Source organism: Mobula birostris, chromosome 9 (assembly GCF_030028105.1).
Source record: "Mobula birostris isolate sMobBir1 chromosome 9, sMobBir1.hap1, whole genome shotgun sequence".
NCBI lineage: Eukaryota > Metazoa > Chordata > Chondrichthyes > Myliobatiformes > Myliobatidae > Mobula > Mobula birostris.
In genome coordinates, this window is record NC_092378.1 from 30,817,506 (window position 1) to 30,841,237 (window position 23,732).

The 23,732-nt window shown below is 44.2% G+C and overlaps 1 protein-coding gene across 4 annotated transcripts in view; it reads left to right on the forward strand.

The window, feature by feature from the left end:
• LOC140202639 (DENN domain-containing protein 2A) overlaps positions 1 to 23,732 on the forward strand; it is a 116,906-nt gene that overhangs the window by 49,198 nt on the left and 43,976 nt on the right. For all 4 annotated transcript variants that reach the window (XM_072267729.1, XM_072267730.1, XM_072267727.1 and 1 more), the window contains exon 2: positions 18,067 to 18,162. In XM_072267729.1, coding sequence (XP_072123830.1) covers positions 18,077 to 18,162 — 86 coding nt within the window. In that variant the 5' untranslated portion in view covers positions 18,067 to 18,076. The remainder of the gene's footprint in view (positions 1 to 18,066; positions 18,163 to 23,732) is intronic.

Genomic DNA, 23,732 nt, shown 5'->3' on the forward strand with positions numbered 1-23,732 from the left:
TTCAGTGAATGAAGCCTGGATCACGGTTGTCTGAGCCTTATAGCAGCACAAGATACAGGAGCAGAATTCAACCATTGTGTCAATCAAGTTTGCTCTGCCATTTGATCACGGCTGATTTTTTTTTTTCAACCCTTTCTCCTGCCTTCTCCCCATAACCCATAAGCTTTACTAATCAAGAAACTATCAACCTCTGCCCTAAGTACACCCAATGACTTGGCTTCTACATCCCTCTATGGCTATGAATTCCACAGACTCTGGCTGTAGAAATTCCTCTGTCTCAGTTTTAAAGAGACATCCCTTTATTCCGAGGTTGTTCCTTTTGGATCCCAGAACCTGGAGAATCTGTTGCTGATTCGGGGTTAATGGCACTCTGGAGGACTGGAATTGTGCTTCAGCCACAATGCGTGCACCATTGTCTGCCCACTTCCATGGAAGTTTGAGGTTCTGAGATCCCTATCTTCTCCAAAGATGTCAAGGATCTCAGCTACGTTCTCAGCTGTCACATTTCCTTGGCATTGCCATTGCCTGTCCTAAAAGACAGAAGTGAAAAGTAAAGTTCACCTAGCTATGCACCACATGGACTCTCTGTTGTATCTTGCCTCATGGAGCCACATACTTCTCCAATCTCTTGGAAGTACAAAATCCTCCTAAGTCCCTCCCTACTGGGACTCATCTGAGTCAGTGCCACCAACTGGGCTCAACATCCACAAAGCCGAGACTGTGGCCCTCTTCCCCTCTCGCTGGACTGCAGACTGATAGTACCAGTGCCTCTGCTACTGAAATGCCCTGATCTCATCTGATCACTTCTGTTACTGTGTCAGTATCTGAGACGGACCTATGTGGGATTTTGGCTCATGGGATACAGCAACCAATGCCAGTATCCCCTGTCCTGCGTGTTTTGTGAGGGCACCACTGGTGTGACAAGCCGTGACATAAATTACTGAGGACAACCAGCAGCTGTCTCAGAGCTCATATAACTGCAGTTCCATTCTGATCTCTGCAGTTCACAGGTTCTCTTGATGACCACATGGGTTTCCCCTAGATGAGTCATTAGCATTGAAATGGGCCATTCAGCCCATCACTACCCATGCTGACCATGTTGCCCATTTACCCACTTTGTGCTTGCTTCTATCACGTTGTCCAATTTGCCTGCTTGTGTTTTGCTTTTGTTCCACATCCAAGAGAGATGCTGGTTGTTGGGTAAATTGGCTACAGTAAATCAATCACGGTGAGAATAGGTTGTCGGAGAATAGCATTACTCTGAGAGTTAGCCTAGACCTGATGGGCCAAATGGCTTATCACTTTGTATGAGAGTGTACAAGTTGTAGTTGGTCATCAAGCATACCTAATAATTTCAATGAGAAATTGCAGCTCTATTTGCTAGTATACACTGAATGCTGGACAAGTTTCTAAGGGAAAAGTTTTGAATGAAGGCTGAACTCGCCAATAACTATCTATGAGGTATGTACATAAAGATGTCGTATGATGTAAGATTCAGGAATATTGTGTATTCCTTTGACATGGTTAGCTGAATCACAAAGAATGTGCTGTTAAATGGGTTCATTTCTGATGTCTGCTTGTCTAAGTGCATCTCATTTTTGTTACTACTCTTTAAAATAAGGCTGTGCAACACCACGTTATCTTTAGTTCTTTGGAAAGTATTAGGAAAACACACCCTTGTAAAGCCTCAAAATAGTATAGACGGATCTGCTGCAGTCCTGATTCAGGGCTTCAATTTGACATGTGGATGATTACTTTTCCTCCACAGATGCTGCTCAACCTGCTGGGTTCCTCCAACAGAACGCTTATCGTTCCAGATTTCAGCATTTGCGGGCTCCAGAGAAATCTCTAACTTTTGCAGTCCTGTGTCTATAAGTGATGATAACCCTTCATCCAACACAGGACTTTTTTATTGGCATCAAATGCCAAGATTGGGAGATATTTTTTCTCTCTCTGGAAGTAACCACCCAGATCTCTGGTGGTTTCTACCTGATAATTCAGAACTCGTAAAACCACATCTTGAATCTTGGTTTAGAAATTGTTGACTTTGCACCAATGCCAGCAGACAAATCTCCAATCTGTGCAACACAGACTGTCTACCAAAGCTGATAAAATGAACCTGAATATGCAGGTGGAAGTGACTTGAAAGTGCATGGTATGATCTGTATCTACATTTAATGAAATTGACAAAGGGTAACTATTTACTGAGAAGATTTGCTGGGCATTTTGGGCATATTTTTTCACATTCTGTTGGCACCTAGTTTAAGTATACTTTGGTGGTACAGGGGATTAAATGTGTTGTAGGCAAAGGTTCTTCCTCACTAGAATATCCTGAATCTTCCTGTTACGTTGTCCAAAAGCAGCAAGTAGATATAAAGTTGTTATGGGGCTGAATATGGTGCAGGGCACCCCAGCACTGAAATACTTGCAGATAATTGGAATGTAGGCTTGAGAGTTTGGTGAAATTTAATTAAAGTAACTTGTATGGTTTAACATGTACTTGGTTCTAGAATTGTGACCATGCTCACTGCTGACATACATTTATTACATAATTAGGGTCATATTATTGACTGTCATTGTTCTCACTGCCAAAGTGAGTACTTGACATTAAAATGTTGCAGACTTTCTGCAGAAAACCTGAATGAGCAGTGATGTTTGCAGACTTAGAGAAACGTTAACAGCAAGTGAAGAGTTTGGCCCTCATGGATTTAATTATGTCATGAGCTGTTGGTGCAAGTCTGCATATCAATCTGCTGACTGCAAGAAAATTCTGCACCATCAGTTTTGGATTCTGCATTTATATGTGGTGAAGTGTTCAGGTCTGCAGGAGTTAACTTCCCTAGGTTTTTTAAAATCACGGCAGTAAATAAACCTAGCCTCACACATAGGGCATTATCCTCTTATTTCCTTTCCTGTGCCTGTCTCTCTAGCACAAATAATGATATCCTATAGGTCACATTTCAACACTGGATTTCATACAGCACAGCCAGATGGCCTCTTTTGGCTCAAATGTGAGAGGTTTTGCTTTTGTTCCAGCGGACAATGGGTTATTCCTGGCAATGTTTAACACTGGAGACTCTGACTGCACACCGACTTACTGGCCTGTTCCCCACAGATTTACATACTGCAAACAAGAATCCTGGTTTTCTCCCTCCCCCCTCTGTGCTTTCTTTCTCGCGCGCTCTTCCCCCCACTTCGCATGCTCTCTCTCCCCCTCCCCGCTCGCTCTCTCTCCCCATTTTTCTCTCTCTCTGCCAGTTCTCTCCCCGCTTCTTGCTATCTCTCTCCCCCATCTTTCTCTCTCCCCCCAACTTTCTCTCTCCCCCTCTCCCCCCTCTTCCCTCTCGCTCGCTCTCTCTCCCCCCATCTGTCTCTCTCCCCTGCACTTGCTCTCTCCCTCTCCCCCTCCCCCTCTCTCTCCCCTCCCCCTTCTCGCGCTCTCTCTCTCTCTCTCTCTCTCTCCCTGCTCACTCGCGCTCTCTCTCTCTCTCCCCCCCTGCACTCTCTTATCCCCCCCATTCGCCCACACACTCTCTTTCCCTCCCTCCCTCCCTCCCTCCCTCCCTCTTTCCCTCCCTCCCTCTTTCCCTCCCTCCCTCTTTCCCTCCAGCTGCCTGTCTATGGATCTGGCCTGTCGCCAAACTGCCTTCTCCAGTTACTTCATGCATTTACATCATTCCCTCGGGAGCAAGACTGCCGAACTAAAAGCAAGAAAGTTAATCAGCTGGAGAAGGGTGCATTCCTAAATGTTGTGGGGCAGGAATTTCTCATTTCTCAAGATTCTCCTCAGCGAAGTCTACTTTCCCCCTTGTAATGTGAAACGTCTTCACTGCAATTGTGAATTTTACGATTAACTTTTTACTTGTCAAAGGTTCAATTGAGTTTTTGTCATGTGCTTTGCTAATCCTCTAACATAAAGAGCTGAGGTGCCACCAATTATTTAGGTGATGAAAGCTACTCTGGGTTGTTGATCAAGTTGGGTGAACTGAAACAAAACGAGAAGGAAACAGCAAATGCTCGAGCTCTTAGATAGAAACGTCATGTTGAGCATGAATTTAGGGAAGGAAAATTGTAGTTAATGCTTTAATTAGTTTCACCAAAATTATTCTTATGAAATTTTTGATTTATCTTGCGCCCTCCCTCATGTACAGAATCAGAATCAGGTTTAATATCACTGGCATGCGCTGTGAAATTTGTTAACTTTGTGTTAGCAGTACAATGCAATACATGATAAATACAGAGGGAAAAAAACTGAATTGCAGTGTGTCTATATTTAAATTTAAATTGTGGGCATATGGCCAAGTGGTTAAGGCATTCGACTAGCGACCTGAAGGTCATGAGTTCAAGCCCCAGTCGAAACAGCGTGTTGTGTCCTTGAGCAAGGCACTTAACCACACATTGCTCTGCGACGACACCGGTGCCAAGCTGTATCGGCCCTTGCCCTTCCCTTGGACAACATCGGTGTCGTGGAGAGGGGAGACTTGCGGCATGGGCAACTGCCGGTCTTCCATACAACATTGCCCAGGCCTGTGCCCTGGAGAGTGAAGACTTTCCAGGCGCAGATCCCTGGTCTCGCAAGACTAACGATGCCTTTACTAGTGAAGTAGGGTTCTTCATAAAGATCCATGGACTCGCAAGACTAACGATGCCTTTACTATTATTATTATATTTAAATTAAAATAAGTAGTGCAAAGACAGAAAATGAAAGCAGTGAGGTAGTGTTCATGGATTTAATGTCCATTTAGAAATTATTATGTAGAGATGTTATTTCTTTAAAGAGTGATCTGCATAACATTGCAAGGTATTAAGTTTTGCAATGGGAGGTCAGAGAGAGACGGTGTCTCTGTGATGTATTAAGTTTTGGGCCAGAAACATTGAAAAGATCCCCACTTGGGCTGGAATTGCTGTTACTGACTTTGTCCTGGGCTGTTATAGAGAGCACGAACTTCTATTACCCTGCACTTTTCAAGCTTTTTGGTTGAGATTGAGGAGTAAAGATATGGTTATAGAACAGCTCTCAGTGATGTCATCGCACTGTGATCCTTTTCAATGAGGTAAGGTTATTGGCTCCAGGCTCTACTCCTATTCTGTATTGAGCTAAAGGATGATTTCTTGAAATGTGCTCTCAAGTGAAAATGTGGATTTGCCAAATGGGAAATTCATGCTCAGCTTGCCCCAGTGACCCGTTCCAATGGGATGGTTGGGCTGGATGGTGCAACATTTATTTGAAGTACTCTATGTAAAACTGAGCTTCCCTGAATGCAGCCTGACTGTATTCAGTGGAAATAAATTGCATTCAACCAAACTAGCATTACTCAAAGGGACTGCAGAGGCCTTCGTCAATAAAAGTATTATTTAAAATAAAATGTTGGCTGGGAAAGAATGCAGGAGTATTATGCACAACTCAGTTAGACTCAGTGATCTCCTTGCTTGCACACCAGCACCATGAGGTACTTGAATGACCCTATCTGTAACCATAGACCTATTAATACTGAAATCATTTTCCCAAAATATGCAAAATAGAACATAGAAACATAGAAAGTCTACAGCACTTTACAGGCCCTACAGCTAACAATGTTGCCGACCATGTAACCTACTCTAGAAGCTGCCCAGACTTTCCCTACTGCATAACCCTCTATTTTTCTAAGCTCCATGTGCCTACCTAAGAGGCTCTTAAAAGATCCTATTGTAATGCTGAAATATTGTTATTCAGACCACATCTGTGAATGCTCTTCAACCTCTACCACCTCCAGGGTAGCTTTGATGCATTGCTGAGGGGAAAATTGATTGCTAGAAATGTAATATTTCTGGTCAGATATCATTGGTACCTGTGTTTCTAGTCCAGAACAGGTACCAGTAATCTACCTTAAAAGATTTTGACATTGCAGCTAATAATCCTTTCCCATTCCCAGTAAAAATTTAATAACTGATGTTTTTTTTGTGTGGGAATTTTCTGCATACAAAATGTTGCTGTGTTTGCATGATAATGGATTTTTTTTGTATGCTTCCTCTCAAGTTCTGTTAGGATGGTCTTAGGAAATGAATGCTGAGATTTATAGAAACATAGAAAACCTACAGCACAATACAGGCCCTTTGGCCCACAATGCTGTGCCGAACATGTACTTGTTTTAGAAATTACTAGGGTTACCCATAGCCCTCTATTTTTCTAAGCTCCATGTACCTATCCAAAAGTCTCTTAAAATACCTATCGTATCCACCTCCACCACCGTCGCCGGCAGCCCATTCCACGCACTCATCACTCTCTGCATTTTAAAAAAAACATACCCCTGACGTCCCTTCTGTACCTACTTCCAAACACCTTAAAATTGTGCCCTCTCATGCTAGCCATTTCAGCCCTGGAAAAAGCCTCTGACAATCCACACGATCAATGCCTCTCATCATCTTATACACCTCTATCAGGTCACCTCTCATCCTCCATCGTTCCAAGGAAAAAAGGCCGAGTTCACTCAACCTGTTTTCATAAGGCATGCTCCCCAATCCAGGCAACATCCTTGTAAATGTCCTCTGCACCCTTTCTGTGGTTTCCACATTCTTCCTGTAGTGAGGCGACCAGAACTGAGCACAGTACTCCAAGTGGGGTCTGATCAGGGTCCTATATTGCTGCAACATTACCTCTTGGCTCCTAAACTCAATCCCACAATTGATGAAGGCCAGTGCACCATTTGCTTTCTTAACCACAGAGTTGACCTGCGCAGCAGCTTTGAGTGTCCTATGATCTCAGACCCCAAGATCCCTCTGATTCTCCACACTGCCAAGAGTCTTACCATTAATACTATGTTCTGCCATCATATTTGATCTACCAAAATGAACTACCTCACGCTCGTCTGGGTTGAACTCCATCTGCCACTTCTCAGCCCGGTTTTGCATCCTATTAATGTCCAGCTGTAACCTCTGACAGCCCTTCACACTATCCACAACACACCCAAACTTTGTGTCATCAGCAAATTTACTAACCCATCCCTCCACTTCTTCATCCAGGTCATTTATAAAAATCACAAAGAGTAAGGGTCCCAGAATAAATCCCTGAGGCACACCACTGGTGACCGACCTCCATGCAGAATATGACCCGTCTGCAACCACTCTTTGCCTTCTGTGGGCAAGCCAGTTCTGGATCCTCAAAGCAATGTCCCCTTGGATCCCATGCCTCCTTACTTTCTCAATAAGACTTGCATGGGGTACCTTATCAGATGCCTTGCTGAAATCCATATACATCTACTGCTCTACCTTCATCAATATGTTTAGTCACATCCTCAAAAAATTCAATCAGGCTCGTAAGTCACGACCTGCCCTTGACAAAGCCATGCTGACTATTCCTAATCATATTATGCCTCTCCAAATGTTCATGAATCCTGCCTCTCAGGGTCTTCTCCATCAAATTACCAACCACTGAAGTAAGACTCACTGGTCTATAATTTCATGGGCTATCTCTACTCCCTTTCTTGAATAAGGGAACAACATCTGCAACCGTCCAATCCTCCAGAACCTCTCCCGTCCCCATTGATGATGCAAAGATCATTGCCAGAGGCTCAGCAACATCCTCCCTCGCCACCCACAGTAGCCTGGGTTACATCTCATCTGGTCCTGGTGACTTATCCAACTTAATGCTTTCCAAAAGCTCCAGCACATCCTCTTTCTTAATATCTACATGCTCAAGCTTTTCACTCTGCTGCAAGCCATCACTACAATGGCCAAATCCTTTTCTGTAGTGAATACAATACTGAAGCAAAGTACTCATTAAATACGTCTGCTATCTCCTCCGGTTCTATACACACTTTTCCACTGTCACACTTCTCTCACGTCTTATCCTCTTGCTCTTCACGTACTTGTAGAATCCTTGGGGGTTTTCCTTAATCCTGTTCACCAAGGCCTTCTCATGGCCCCTTCTGGCTCTCCTAATTTCTTTCATAAACTCCTCCGTGCTAGCCTTATAATCTTCTAGATCTCTAACATTACCTAGCTCTCTGAACCTTTAGCAAGGTCTTCTTTTCTTCTTGACTAGATTTTCAACAGCCTTTGTACACCACGGTTCCTGTCCCCTACCATCCTTTCCCTGTCTCATTGGAATGTACCTATGCAGGGTTAGGGTTAGGGTGGCACAGGCAGTAATCCCGAGATGACTACCTTTGTGGTCCTGCTTCTCAATCTCCTTCCTAACTCCCTGTAGTTTGCTTTCAGGACCTCCTCCCTTTTCCTGCCTGTATCGTTGGCACCAATATGTACCACAACCTCTGGCTGTTCTTCTTCCCACTTCAGGATATTGTGGATGTGATCAGAAACATACCGGACCCCGGCATCTGGGAGGAAAACTACCACCTGTGCTTCCTTCCTGTGTCCACAGAATCGCCTGTCTGACCCCCTAACTGTAGAGTCCCCTATTACTGCTGCCTTCCTCTTCCTCTAGCCTCTTGAGGAAGTAGAGGCATTGGTGAGCTTTTTGGCTGACAGGTCTACACGGTTGGACTAGGATACCCTATTGGTGATGTTCACTCCTGGGAACTTGAAGCTCTCAACTCTCAAGCTTAAAACCGTTGAGGTCAACTGGATCATGTGCAGCCGTCCCTTCCAAAGTCAAAGACCAGTTCTATTGTTTTACTGACATTGAGAAAGTTTGTTGCCATGACACCATGTTACTAATCTCTCTGTCTCCTTCCTGTACTCTGACTCATTGTTATTTGAGATGCAGCCCACTGCAGTGGTATAATCTGCAAACTTGGAGATGGAGTCACAGCAGACTCTGGGTGTGCAGTCATGGGTGCACAGGGTTTAGAGTAGGGAGCTGAGAATGCAGCCTATTGGGGGTACCAGTGTTTAGAATAATCAGGGAATACAAGTTGGGGAACCTTTTGAATTGGACACAATGGCACAAGAAGAGGAGTGACCAAGCACGCATGGGCAAGATCTTAAAGGCTGATAAGTTTGCACAATGAGACGCTTGGTGCACTGGCAGGGCTGACAGACATCATAGATGTAATGCCAAGAAACCTGGCGAGTTCATCTGCAAGCTCACACAAGACTTTGTTCAGAACCTAGACCTTCTCTTCCCTGCATGGAAAAAGTGGCCGTTTTATTCTGCCAAGTTTGGACCCAATCACATGTACACCTGGCCATTCTTGCTTCCGTTCCTTTCTCCCCCCCCTCTCCTGAAGGAGGAGGTTTCACATAATGAGCATGCATCCTTTACTAGTTCAGCTGCAAAAGCATCTTTGCCAACCCTACTCCCGTATCAACTTCTAGAAAGGATTTTAGAAGATGGGAGGTTTGGCATTTCTCCCAACGTCCTAGCAACAATATTCGCTCCACATCAAACTCCCCTCTTCCCACCATCCGTTTACCTGCGTCAACACTGTTGCTCCTTTTGGTTGAAATCAGCCAACTCCAGACACCCAGGGTACATATTTAGAATCTGTGAGTTAAGTTCATGAGTAGAAGTTCAACCCTGAACTTACTAACTGGCAGAGTGGACTCTAAACCTCTTTTCTTTTCTATGGCCTATCAATGCACCACAAGATAAACTCATTGTCGTGACAGATCTGAGTAAGTTTCTCTGGAAATTTAAGAAAGACACCGTGAGGGAGCAGCAAGTTCTGTTTCCATGAAAATTTTAAGCAGAGTACCAATTCTTCATTTTTCTCTTCAGAAAGAATATTGGAAAAGTTGTCAGCTATTCTTCTCAGTGAAAGTATCTTCTGAAATATTTGTTTTTTTTTTGGTGGTCTGAAGTTACTTTGCAAAGATTGCAGAGTTAATGATGCAGGAATAGCTCGGTCACAGCTGCAAACTAAGATGAAGAAAGTCCATCCACTCATTTTGATGCAGCACGTGATTTCCAAGAGAATTTTCTTGACCAAATTTAGTCAAAAAATAACTGATCTCCTTGTGTGTTTAATTTAGTTAATGGCGTATAAGTAAAAGAAGAAGCCAGAAGAGAGTTTAAAATTTTTCCCAGAGCTGGGCACACTGCCAGAGCTGAAATGTAGTTTGTCTGGAAAAATAGAACACCAAGCATTTCACATATTTTATTGAGGCTTCTTTGTTTGACAGACAATGGTGTCTTCCTGTTATTCCTCTTTGAGTGTATAGCTGTGATTATCCACTCTTCATTTTCAGTTTTACTGTAACAGAATAATGAGTTACTTTGGTTGGAGTTAAACAATTATACAATAATTGTATTCATCGTTTGCAAATGCATCGTGTACAAATGCATTCATGCAGAGTGTGTATGATATATAGTGTGGAATCTCTGTTCACCTAATCTTGGCCATAGTTTATTCCTGCTGGTCAGGGAGGACATAACATTGCAGCTTTAGGGGTATGGCATAAGGAGGCAAAGATGCGGACCCTGCTGCATTCCTCATCAAGGAATCTAAGACAAAGGTATCTTGGGAATATGTCAAACTTCCTCAGCGCTGCCAAGACAACGGAATCGAATATTGTGCTTGTATAGTAGTCAGAGCCCTACAATGAGTAATAGTCTGTGCAATGTAATGATGGGCCTAGAATTAGACTAATATTGATGGAATTGTGAATTGAGACCTGCCCCTCACTCTTTACGTGCACCCATATCTTCTGCAACACAATAGCCATTTTGCTTTCATTCTTCCAATATGTTGTACCAGCCAGAGAGTAAATCCTAACTTCATGCATGTAATACCAAAAGTTAGGTATGCTTCTGGTCCCAGCACAAAGAGAGGCAGGATGGAAACCAAAACTGTCAGTCTATATGAGGATCATTACAGCATTGAATGCACAGAACACTTGCCATATGAGATTCTTCTATGGTGAAGATATTGCTATTTTACTACTATGCATTTTTCTGGTCTAAAGTTACTGTGCGAATGCTCTCTGTAACCATGCAGTGGTTGCTATGTTACAAGGAATTCTGCTTAATCCAAAATACATTAAATGTGTCCTTGTAATGTTTGATTATGTTTTTTTAATGTAAAATTTTGTTTGGAATGACTGGTATCAGGGTGTGTGTGTGTGTGTGTTGTTTCTGAAACCCAGCAGGGTGAGCTGGGAGTTGTGTCAAAAGAAACATGGACATTGACCCAAGGCTACATCAACAGCATGGTTTTTGTTATGGTCAGCATTCTTACTCAGGTTGGTCAGTATCCCTTTCTTTCATGTGAATGATTATCATGTATTCCATGATCTTGTCAAACATCACTTAGGGGGGTTTCGGCTACCTTACCCTGGTCTACAAGAGGCCCAACATACCACGAGGCTCCAGGACAGCTCCTTCCCCACTGTTGTCAGGATTCCTGAACTGACCTGTTTTATGATGAGATGAACTCTTGGACTCACTCATTTCCTTGTTATGCTCTTGCACTTTATCGTTTGCCTACATTGCTTTTTCAGTCACTTTTACACTTTATTCTGCATTGCTGTTGTTTTACGTTTAATCTAGCTAGCTCAATACACCATGTTGTAGCGGTGTGCTACACACAGCGCTAAAATAACCACATGTAGTCGGTGAGTTGGAGTTGTGATGAAAGAGATTTATTCAAACTTCGCGGCCTGCTTTAAAGCCTTCCCGTTCCCGCCCTCCCTGGGGCGGGACTGCTGTGGGGAATGCATATTCCCAGACCCTTTCCGCGCGCGGGATTCTCCCCCTGCTGGTGAAGATGGCCTGGCACCCTTTTTGGGGCCGGCCTCTCTGCCTGTGCACGCTGTTTCGTGAGCCGGTTCGTGTGTGCCAGAAAGTGGGTCGCCACATAACCCCCGCCCCCCCCCCCAGAACCAGCGATACCTCCCCCAGTGTCCACAGTCTGGATCAGCCTCTGTTTGGGAGGTCTGCCCCTGCGCTGCAGTGCCTGAGCCTCGACCGGCTGCGCCAAGCCCACATGGGCCGGTTTGAGTCGGTCCACCGTGAAAACCTCCTCTCTCTCCCCCCAATGTCCAGCACGAACGTGGACCCGTTGTTCCTGATCACCTTAAATGGCCCCTCGTAAGGCCGCTGTAGCAGTGCCCGGTGTCCGCCCCGTCGTACAAAAAGAAACTTACAGTTCTGCAGGTCTTTGGGTACGCAGGTTGGGCTCTGTCCGTGCTGTGAAGTGGGGATGGGGGCCAGGTTACCGAGCCTCTCCCGTAGTCTATCCAGGACTGCTGTGGGTTCTTCCTCTTGCCCCCTTGGGGCTGGTATGAACTCTCCTGGGACGACCAGGGGCGCGCCATACACCAACTCGGCCGACGAGGTGTGCAGATCTTCCTTGGGTGCCGTGCGGATTCCAAGCAGGACCCAGGGAAGTTCGTCCATCCAGTTAGGCCCCTCTAGGTAGGCCATGAGAGCCGACTTCAGGTGATGGTGGAAACGCTCCACTAGTCCATTGGACTGTGGGTGGTAGGCAGTTTTGTTGTGTAGCTGTGTTCCTAAAAGGCTGGCCATAGCTGACCACAGGCTGGAGGTGAACTGGGCGCCCCTGTCGGAGGTAATGTGGGCCAGTACCTCGAAGCGGGCTACCCAGGTTGCGATCAGTGCTCGGGCGCAGGATTCGGAAGTAGTGTCGGTGAGCGGGACTGCCTCTGGCCATCTGGTGAACCGGTCTATCATAGTTAGGAGGTACCGTGCTCCTCGCGACACTGGCAGGGGCCCCACGATATCCACATGAATGTGGTCGAACCTCCGGCGGGTGGGTTCGAACTGCTGCGGCGGAGCCTTGGTGTGCTGCTGCACCTTGGCCGTTTGGCACTGCATGCACTTTTTGGCCCATTCACTGACCTGTTTATGAAACTCATGCCACACGAATCTGTTGGCGACCAGCCGGACGGTTGTCCTGATGGAGGGGTGCGCTAAGTTGTGAATGGATTCGAAAACCCGCCGGTGCCAGGCTGCTGGGACGATGGGGCGGGGTTGGCTGGTAGCTACGTCACATAGTAGGGTCCTCTCAGCTGGGCCTATGAGGAGGTCTTGGAGCTGCAAACCGGAGACTGCAGTCCTGTAACTGGGGATCTCAGCGTCTGCCTGCTGTGCCTCTGCCAGCGCTGCATAGTCCACCCCCTGGGACAGGGCCTGTATGATAGGTCTGGAAAGTGCATCCGCCACGACGTTGTTCTTTCCCGAGACATGCCGGATGTCCGTCGTGTACTCGAAGATGTAGGACAGATGTCGCTGCTGGTGGGACGACCAGGGGTCAGACACCTTCGTGAACACAAAAGTAAGCGGTTTGCGGTCTGTGAACGCGGTGAAGGGCCTACCTTCTAAGAAGTACCTGAAATGCCGGATTGCCAGGTATAGTGCCAATAGCTCCCGGTCGAAAGCACTGTATTTGAGTTCGGGTGGTCATAGGTGTTTGCTGAAGAACGTCAGGGGTTGCCAGCGACCCTCGATGAGTTGTTTCAGCACTCCACCGACTGCTGTGTTGGATGCGTCCACCGTGAGGGCAGTAGGAACGTCCATTCTGGGGTGCACTAGCATCGCAGCGTTTGCCAAGGCTTCTTTGGTTTTAACGAAAGTGGATGCGGCCTCTTCGTCTCAGGTAATGTCCTTGCCCTTACCCGACATCAGAGTGAACAGGGGGTGCATGGTTCGGGCTGCTGAGGGGAGGAAATGGTGGTAGAAATTCACCATACCCACGAATTCCTGCAGACCTTTGATTGTGTTGGGTCGGGGGAAGTGGCGGACCACGTCTACCTTGGCGGGCAGCGGGGTTGCCCCGTCTTTAGTAATCCTGTGGCCCAGGAAGTCGATGGTGTCGAGTCCGAACTGGCATTTGGCTGGGTTGATTGTAAGGCCGAATTCGCTCAGGCGGGAGTAGAGCTGGCGGAGGTGGGACAGATGCTCCTGCCGACTGCTGCTGGCTATGAGGATGTCGTCCAAATAGATGAATGCAAAGTCCAGGTCGCGTTCCACCACGTCCATTAGCCGCTGGAAAGTCTGTGCGGCATCCTTTAGACCAAATGGCATTCGGAGGAATTCGAAAAGTCCGAACGGGGTGATGAGTGCTGTTTTGGAGATGTCGTCCGGATGTACCGGGATTTGGTGGTATCCCCGGACAAGGCCTACCTTGGAAAAGATCCTTGCGCCGTGTAGGTTTGCTGCAAAGTCTTGAATGTGCGGCACAGGGTAGCGGTCTGGTGTTGTAGCCTCGTTCAGTCTGCGGTAGTCACCGCATGGTCTCCAGCCCCCCGTTGCCTTGGGCACCATGTGCCGGGGGGAGGCCCATGGGCTGTTGGACTGTCGTATGATCCCCAATTCCTCCATCTTCTTGAACTCCTCCTTCGCCAGTCGGAGCTTGTCCGGGGGAAGCCTTCGAGCACGGGCGTGGAGGGGTGGTCCCTGGGTCGGGATGTGGTGCTGTACTCCATGTCTGGGATGGCTGCTGTGAACTGCAGTGTCAGTACTGATGGGAAATCCGCCAGGACCCTGGTGAAATCATCGTCGGACAGCGTGATGGAGTTCAGGTGTGGGGCTGGCAACTTTGCTTCACCCAGGGAGAACGTTTGAAAAGTCTTGGCGTGGACTAATCGCTTCCCTTGCAGGTCGACCAGCAGGCTGTGGACTCGTAGAAAATCCACCCCCAGGAGTGGTTGGGCCACGGCGGCCAGTGTGAAGTCCCACGTGAACCGGCTGGAGCTGAACTGTAGCCGCACCGTGCGGGTGCCGTAGGTTCGTATTGTGCTGCCATTAGCGGCCCTCAGGGTGGGTCCCGGTTCTCTGTTGCGGGCGTCGTAACTCGTTGGAGGTAGGACGCTGATCTCCGCTCCGGTGTCGACCAAAAAGCGGCGTCCTGACTGCTTGTCTCGGACGTATAGGAGGCTGTCCTGATGGCCAGCCGCCGTAGCCATCAGCAGTGGCTGGCCCTGGTGTTTCCTGGGAATTTGCAGGGTGGTCTGCAGCGGCGGGCCTCTGTGCCCCACCGCTGGTGGTAGAAGCACCATTGTTCGTCGGGCTCACGGCTTGGTGATCTGTGCGACCGACGCCCCTCTCTCTTTTCTAGCATTACACAGCGCATCTGCCTGGGCTGCCACCTCCTGGGGGTTGCTGAAATCTGCGTCGGACAGCAGCAGGCGTATGTCCTCGGGCAGTTGCTCTAGGAACGCCTGCTCAAACATGAGGCAGGATTTGTGTCCTTCAGCCAGGGCCAGCATCTCGTTCATTAATGCTGATGGCTGCCTGTCTCCCAGACCATCCAGGTGCATTAAGCGGCGTGCTCGTTCGCGCCGTGAGAGTCCGAAAGTCCTTATGAGCAGGGCTTTGAATGCTGTGTATTTGCCATCCTCCAGGGGCGACTGTATAAACTCCTCAACTTGTGCAGCAGTCTCCTGGTCGAGGGAGCTCAGCACGTAGTAGTAACGAGTGGACTCCGAGGTTATCTGCCAAATGTGGAATTGTGCTTCTGCTTGTTCGAACCGCAGACGGGGTCGCAGCGGCCAAAAGCTTGGTAGTTTTAACGAAACTGCGTGAACAGATGTGGCGTCGGTCATCTCTGGTCCAAATATCGTTTGGGCTGTCGGGGTCACCAATTGTAGCGGTGTGCTACACACAGCGCTAAAATAACCACACGTAGTCGGTGAGTTGGAGTTGCGATGAAAGAGATTTATTCAAACTTCGCGGCCTGCTTTAAAGCCTTCCCGTTCCCGCCCTCCTTGGGGTGGGACTGCTGTGGGGAATGCATATTCCCAGACCCTTTCTGCGCACGTGATTTTCCCCCTGCTGGTGAGGAAGGCCTGGCGCCCTTTATGGGGCCGGCCTCTCTGCCTGCGCGCACTGTTTCGTGAGCCGGTTCGTGTGTGCTAGGAAGTGGTTTGCCACAGTGTGATGATTTGATCTGTGTAAACAACATACAAGACAAGCTTTGCACTGAATCTTGTACACGTGACAATAATAAACCAACACCAATACCACATTTCCAACATACAAGTTCAATGCAGTCCTTCCAAATAGAGGTAGGGGCTTCATTACAAGATTAAATTAGGAATAGGAACTATCATTTGAGCTAATTGATAGATTTCCTCCACGATCTAATTGTAAATTTTTGGTACATTTTTTTTCTCTTGCTGGCGGTTTGATGTTTATATTTAGAAGTTTGTTGTATGACACATGGCTCCAGGGTTGAACACTTCATTTTTTTTCTCTCACTTTTCTTTGCTTTAGTAGGTTTTTTCTTTTTTTTGTCACCAAAATTTTTTCAATCTTTAAAACTTTTTTTTCCTCTTGAGACATTGTAAGTGTTGCCTACTTCGTTGTACTCTTGTTAACTTTGGATAATAATAAAAAGATTTGAAAAGAAAGGAATAGGCAGCTTTGTTTATTTTTCTGTTATTGTATCAAGTGAATAATTAAATAGCCGGAGGTAAAAGATTTTTTTTGTAAAATATGGATTTAGCACATTTGACTCAATTTTGCAACAGAACTTAGCAATTCATATTTTTCCTGTGTTTAAAAAGCTGCTTGGGTAAACTGGCAGGTAAGATTTTCTCTTGTTTGTGATTGGGTAAACCTTACCTGCCAGTTTCCCCTAACCGACTTGTATTCCACAGGAATCATTGACTTTTATCAGCTTGTTTTCCTGATGTTCATAATTCAACATTTAGAGTTCATAAAGTGATAGTTTGAAACAGACGAGGGAAAAGGCATCAGCATCCAGCACTGAATTATGTAATGTATTACAATTATGCTTAATGTTATCATCACTTTACACTTGGGTATGAATATTATAGGTGATGGTTGGGAGTGGAAGTGGTTGCCTGAGGGTCAGTGTATCGTAACTAATGTTAAAGATTCCTGGACCAATTTATGTGTTATATCAGGGTTGCTGAATTCATTTTAAATCTCAGCTCCTATGCAGCTGGGTTAAGTTGCCTTCCATGGGCCATGGACCAAGAACCATACCTGTAAGTGTCATTTGCCTGCATTCCTTTTGTGGATGATAATATTTAAAATTATTTTGCCCGTAAGTTTATAATTAGTTCATGGGAGGGTAGCCATACCAAGAGGAGACGATAAATTGCCAAAGCCCAGGAGGTGGCTATCCTGCCCTGAGTATATACAGTATCCAATTGCCAAGGGTCAGGAGCCAGCTTGCTGTTTCAGCTCTAGCTGGAGTCTCTATTGGTAGGACTGTTGATCTAAATCCTTGTGTGGGGGATATCTGACATTTAAATGGAATACGTTCCTTATCCTGTTCTTGGCACCTGCCAATGATCACAACAATAAAATAGGCCTTATTATCTCTTGGAGGAATATGACAAGTAATTTCTCCCTCTTTCTGTCAGAGTGAGAAAACAGGCAGAGACACTTGACTCTAAGATATTTTTGACTGTAATTATGAGTCTTTGAGTTGCAATTGGATCAGAGAAACCTTTGCCCATCAGGTAGTGTGCAATCTAGGAATATTCATTCTCTACAAACCTGACAATTAAAACTGGCATCCTCTGGCTGTACAAGTTTAACCATAGCAAGCAAAATTTTGTCCATTGGGTCTAAATTTATGGCTTGTAAAGGCATTTCTTCAACAGATTAGTTTCAAATCTAAGATGGAGTATCGTGAGAAAGTGGATTTACTTATTGATAATCAGTGAGTTCTTTGCATGAAATGGAAGTTAAGGAAAAGTTATACGAGTGATCTTTGATGGACAAGTTAATTCAAACAGCTTCTCTCATCAGTAGATGTCATGCAAAAGAGAACAAGCAAAGAAGATTAGTTGGTGCCAAGTTGCCTCCTGTTAATGTTTGGTTGAACTATGAAAAGCCTAAAATGATTAAATGGTTGTTGAAGCAGTGCATAAGTTCTTCAAATTATACAGCAGGAAAAGAGACCATTTGACCTATTAAGTCTATTTCGGGAAGAAACATATAACAGGAGATTAAGCAGCTGCATATATTTAACAAAAAGATGTAATGGAGGGAGGGAGAGGGAGAATTAGATCAGATTTTCAAGCATTTCAACTGAGCACTTATAATTCTAATTTGCTAAAAATGGCTTTAAGCAGTGGTAATACCTTCTCTAAAAATTACAATCAGTTACTAGATTATAATTATACCACATTAATAGTCTTAAGATTATTATGCTTGACAGTTTTATTGTATTTTATACCCCTTGGCAGGTGACGGAACATGCCTATTACCAACAGGATGATAGCCAATAAGACAGCTGTGTTAAACTGGATGGGAACAACTTACAATTCAAAACCCATTGATCGGTGAGTATTTGTCTGGATTGTGTGACTTGGACTGATTAGTAGCTCTTATAAGTAGATGTAATACTACATTGATAATGCATTCAGATTACTGATCACAACTGCTACTAAAATTATGGTAATATTCATTGAACTTACTAAAAGAAACAAAACGATGCAATCTTAATGTCCAGGGCATTGCAGAAAACATTTAAGATGTAATATGTACAAAACATTCAGGAGTAAACTTCATCCTGTACTGTGTTGGCTTCCTCTTGAACTTGTCTGGTGGAGTATTAAATTTAACTTTGACTAAGAGTATCAGATAAATATGTGGCAGTCAACTCTCCACCTAAAATTAACATTTTAGCCTCAAGATTGTTTAGTGACACTTTTTAAATGCACATATTCTCAGGTTCTGAGTACTCAGGTTCCATTGTCATTGGAACATGCATGTCAAATTTGTATTGCAATTCAGTGAACTACTGCTTTTTAGATTGGTTTGCATATAAAATGAAGGGTGATGTCCAGTATTTAAAATGTGTACTTTTTTGCATTTTAATATTATTGGTGGATCTTTGTTGGATTGCATACAATATATTGAGTTGCATTCTTGTTAATATGGCGACACGTTCTAGCCCACGCTGTGATCAAAATGAATTGTATTCATTGCAGGGGTCATAGTAGCAAGCTACCATTGATGAAGAAATGTAGGGAATATGTGAACCGAAAAACATTCAATGATGTGTCATATTTATTGCAGATGGATTTTCACAGGGGTACATGAGGGGATTTTCACCTATTCTACCTTCATTATTTATTGCCTTAATATGTTAGTGTGATGAATTTGAGAAAAGGCAATTTTATTTTGCAGAGCCCTTATAAAAATCATATTTGCATATTGGCATTAAAAAAAATCTTGTGTGCCCTTCCACCTCTGTTCAGTTGTGAATGAAATAGTGAAAACCATTTTCCACCTCTTCCTCTTGTTCCTTCTGCTCTCCACCATCCACCTCATGAACCTCTGTCTTTGAGTCCCTATGCTCAGACACTGGCCACTGTCCACAATTTGCTAGTTTGCTGCATGCTGCACCATAAGACAGTCTTCTCCCCTACCTGTTATTTACTGCTGGGCAGTCAGAATAAGGTGATGATCTTGAGGAAACCAACAATGAATGTCTTGTCTAGAGAGTATAGTGATGTGATCAGACACAAGAGATGACTTCCAACTTCCAACATCAACTCTTTGAAGCAGTAATAGCCACTGAAAATGTTCAGCAGAGGCTTTTGGTTCCCAGTAAAATGGCATTCACCATGAGGAAATTCTTTTATTGATTCACAATGAAGAAATAAAAAGCCTTCTTCACAAGAAGCTCTGGGTTAAAAGGGAAGCCCCTGCGGACACATCATTACAGTCAATGGCTGCCTACGCTCATGGGTAGTCAGCAGTGCTGTCCAATTACAAAGCCTCATATATCACCTGATCTTGAAATAGATGAAATTATTTCTTCATAAATACAGAGCTAAGCAACCTTTTTGCTGTAGTGAGCAGCAAAATGGTAGACAAAAACTGGTCTGGCATAGTTACTTGGAAAGATCCTGTAGCAAGACAGTAAAAAGTCATTGTGAACTCAACCCCATTGGAAGGAGCAGTGCTGGTCAGAGATCATGCCCAAGTATCTTCCTGCAGAAAATCACATCTCAGTAATGACAACCTTACAAAACTTGAGACTGAGAATGTGTGTTTATCAGAGAGGTCCAAGTGCTATGCAGTGTCTCTGAAGACTCTGTCAGTGTAGATTGATGGAAAGGAGGTTGTCTCCCAGCCTGAAGTTCCCATGTGAGTCTTTTCTACTGAGGTACCAAGTAAATGAGTATCAGCAGTCAAATGAGGGGGGAAGCGCTCTGTGTGGACTGTGTGAACAGCTAGTCAACTGTCCTAATGTCAGTAGAGTGTCCTTGTGAGTAGTGAAAGAAGTAGCAGTCCAGTGCACTGTGTTCCTAGTGCTACCACAACTGTTCTATGATTATCAACTTTAGGTCCTGTTTACATTGATAATGGTGTAAATGTGCTCAATGCAATTAATGACTTTCACCAGGTAAATGTCATGTATGCCAATGTGAATAACACAGTGTCTGATCTGGTGACTCCAGGGAGGGTCAAAGTCAGACGGCAGAGTGTGCAAAAATGGGCACCGTGTGATCCAGTTTCTTGGCTAGTGTTTATACAATGAAGTAAAATATTGTGAAGTGCCAGTGTTGTTTCTCAGTTGCCTAGAGTGAGGTTTATTGTCTGAATGCTCCGAGAAACATCAAAGTAAAACATTTGCTGTTGCCTGCTGATCTCTTGCTTTCACTAACATTTGGAGCTTAACGTTCAAACTTTTAGTTCTACACTTGCTACGTTGATTTAGTTTCACCGCAACTTGCTGCCTGTTCCAGCTATCCGAATGCAAAGTGAAACATTTTTCATTCCAATCAAATTAACTTCCAAATGCTGTTTTCAGGGGGTGCTCTATCTTTTTGTTCTGCAGGCGCCTCGATTTGAGATCTGAATCAGTTCCCACAAACTGTGGAGTATCTTGGCTAGTCCTTGCTTCCATTGTGGAAGAATCTGAGTGAGAAAGAAAGATTGGTCATTGGTGCTTAGTCACCTTTGTGAGTCAACTAATCAGAAGTTAACATATGGTTACCATTTAATACCTTATGGTGCTAGGATCTAAATGGTTGGAGATGATGGCTGAAAACCTATTTCCTGAACACTTGGAATCAGTTAGGTTGCAATGGTAATTAGTGATTGGCTAAAGAACAATTTGGGCTGAGATCTAATTGGTCAAAAGTGACACAAAAATCATGAACCGCGTTGCTAACATTTGCATAAGTTTTTAGTGTTAAGAATGTTGCAGCCCTGGGACAATCTCTAATAATTTGAAATAATATGTTGATGGTTCAAGAAATGTCCATGTCAATGATTTTTCTGTGCCTATTGAGATTTTGGGCTTTAGTGTTTGAGATTTTAGTTCTCCACATAACTGGCAGCAGTATTAAACTGGCAGAAGTTAACACATTTTACGATACATGCCAGAGATAATAAACCCGATTCTGATATTAAACAGTGCAGGTGTAATTTGCATGAATAATTTCCCTGTTTGTGAAAATGTGCAAAGATATAATACTCAATTCTTTCTACCTATTCCTTTGAAAATTTTAAAATATATAATTTTGAACTTTGTTACTTTTATAACAGGAAGATTGAAAGGAGAAAAGTAAGTGAAAATGTTGGACTGAATTTGAAATGTGATTTTTAAAAACCTTATTGCACATGGATTCTGCATAATCCTGTTATTTATGGATCTATAAGATAAAGGTATTACAGTGGGATTTCAGACCTCGATCACAATGTAGGGCAGGAAGTGGAAGTCTAGGATTTTGAGCAGTCAGCTGGAATATTTGCCATTACTGCAAAATAAATAGCCAACCTAGTTGTTACTGGCAGATTATCAAAATACTGCAGTAGAAATAGGGGTGGTGAAAGCAAGAACTTTTCCATAAAATTTGAAAACTATGAACCCCACAAATCTTTCTCAATGAGTCTCCCACCTGCCTTCCCCCTGTTCTCTCTGACAACCTCCCACACTCATCCCCTCCACCTCCTGCCAAAAGACTATTGAAGTGCCATCCCTTACTTTTGGATTGGCAGTTCCAGCAGAACTCACATGTTGGAAGCCTGTCTGTCAAACCTGTATCTCACATGAGTGTTTATCACCGACTTACCTAAGTGTATACAGGTTGGTATTTACTGAAAAGAACAGACATGTTGTGCTTTATTTTCCAAAGATAGAATAGATGAAGATTTGTATTTATGTTTGTTTATATGGACTCTACAGAAATTGTTGTGGAAACGATAATCCCACACAAATGCTGGAATTAAAGGAGCGGTGGTTGGCTGTTCTGAGCTGTTAAAGCACTTTCACGAGGAGCAATTTTGCTGCATGCTCTATATTACCTGCTATCCCCTTTTACAAACTTGTGTTCTTTTCCCTCCGTCTCCATCACTTAATTTGCCAAAATTGAATGTGACATTCAAGAACATGGCTTCAGTAACAGTTACATTGGAAGTATGCTGCAAGAACATTTATGTTAAAAGTGCTCCTGCCTGGGGCTGCTCAGACCTTCTCGCAGAGGGTTATTGGTTTCTCTCAGATATTCAGAAAGGTTGTGTTTATCCAGAATGCTTAACTTAAGTAGAGATCTCTCCAGATCAATCAGTGACCTTTCAGGACCTAACCACAGCACATGACTGTGGTTTAAGACTTACAGTAGAGGAAATGTGTAGCTGGGACTGAGGAACAGCTGTATTTTCATTTAGTCCCACACAGTGTATTTCTGTTGCTTCACTTTGTAAAGAAAAAAAAATCTATAAGTCATCTCAAATTTCAGTTCTTTGCCCGGTCTGCCGTTTTTGAATGAAGTGTTACAGGCATGTAATGATCCATGATATTCATCCCAACTCCGCACTCCACACCCAAGGGCCAGCTTTGTTCCCTACAATGTCCATTCCAGATTTGCTCTCAAGTGTAGCAATCTGACTCGGCCTTTGCTCGATTTGGACTACGCTCAAACTTTTGCAGGAATAGGGGAAAGCGAATGTGGTGCCTTATCTGAGAATGTAATGCCGGAGAAATGTTCTTTAAAAAGCAACAGATGATCAAAAACGTAGGATGGGTGAACATTTTAATTGGAAAAATATATATTTATTTTGTCTGTAGTTTAGTCAGCAGAGGCTTTTGTAGAGGTAAAAAATAAAGTAAGATTACATAGTAGGATAGAAGCAACTCATTCACATTTTCAGGAAGTAGAGAGCTTTTCTTCAAAATCTGGCAGGAGAGCAGTGTGATCTGCACAACAATGTGACCAGAAGAGAATTAGTTCAGTGAACCAAATCCTTTGGAGGAATTGCAAAGGAACCTACGGTACCTGGCCAGGTGGAGAAGAAATCTGAAAATCCGATCTTGGCTGACTGAGATTCAGGGCCATGACAGATGAGGAAAGGGCTTGATTTGAAGATTCAGTCCTCCTACAGGACAAGTATAGGTTAATATCTTAGACAGGTTATTGGCAGTAACTCAGTACTGGAGCCATCTTGTCTCCCTGAGGCAACAAAGAAACTCTGACTCTGCAGCTCTTAAATGGACAACTGAAAATAGGAAGGGAAATGAACAATAGAGCACAAAGGTTATTGAATATCATGCTAGACATCCTGTTTCTTCTTAGATTTGCATTTACAATTAGTTAAAGGAAGTTCCGACCATTCACCTTGTATGCTCACTGTGCAGCCCTAGACAAGTGGCATGGCGGACTTCCAGCATGAAATGCTTTATTGGTCTCACATTGAAATACATTTTCTAGTTGGAAATAAGAGAACAAATCAATCAGATTCATTGAGAATACAGTACACCAGAGAATTTTGATTTACTTTTCTGCGATATAACTCCATCGAGCATTCTGGATTTAGAAGCTGACTTGAAATTATCCAGTGTATCATGTAGGAAGTGATTAGCGTAGAATACTGTGGGCCTCATGTTAAGAGCTCC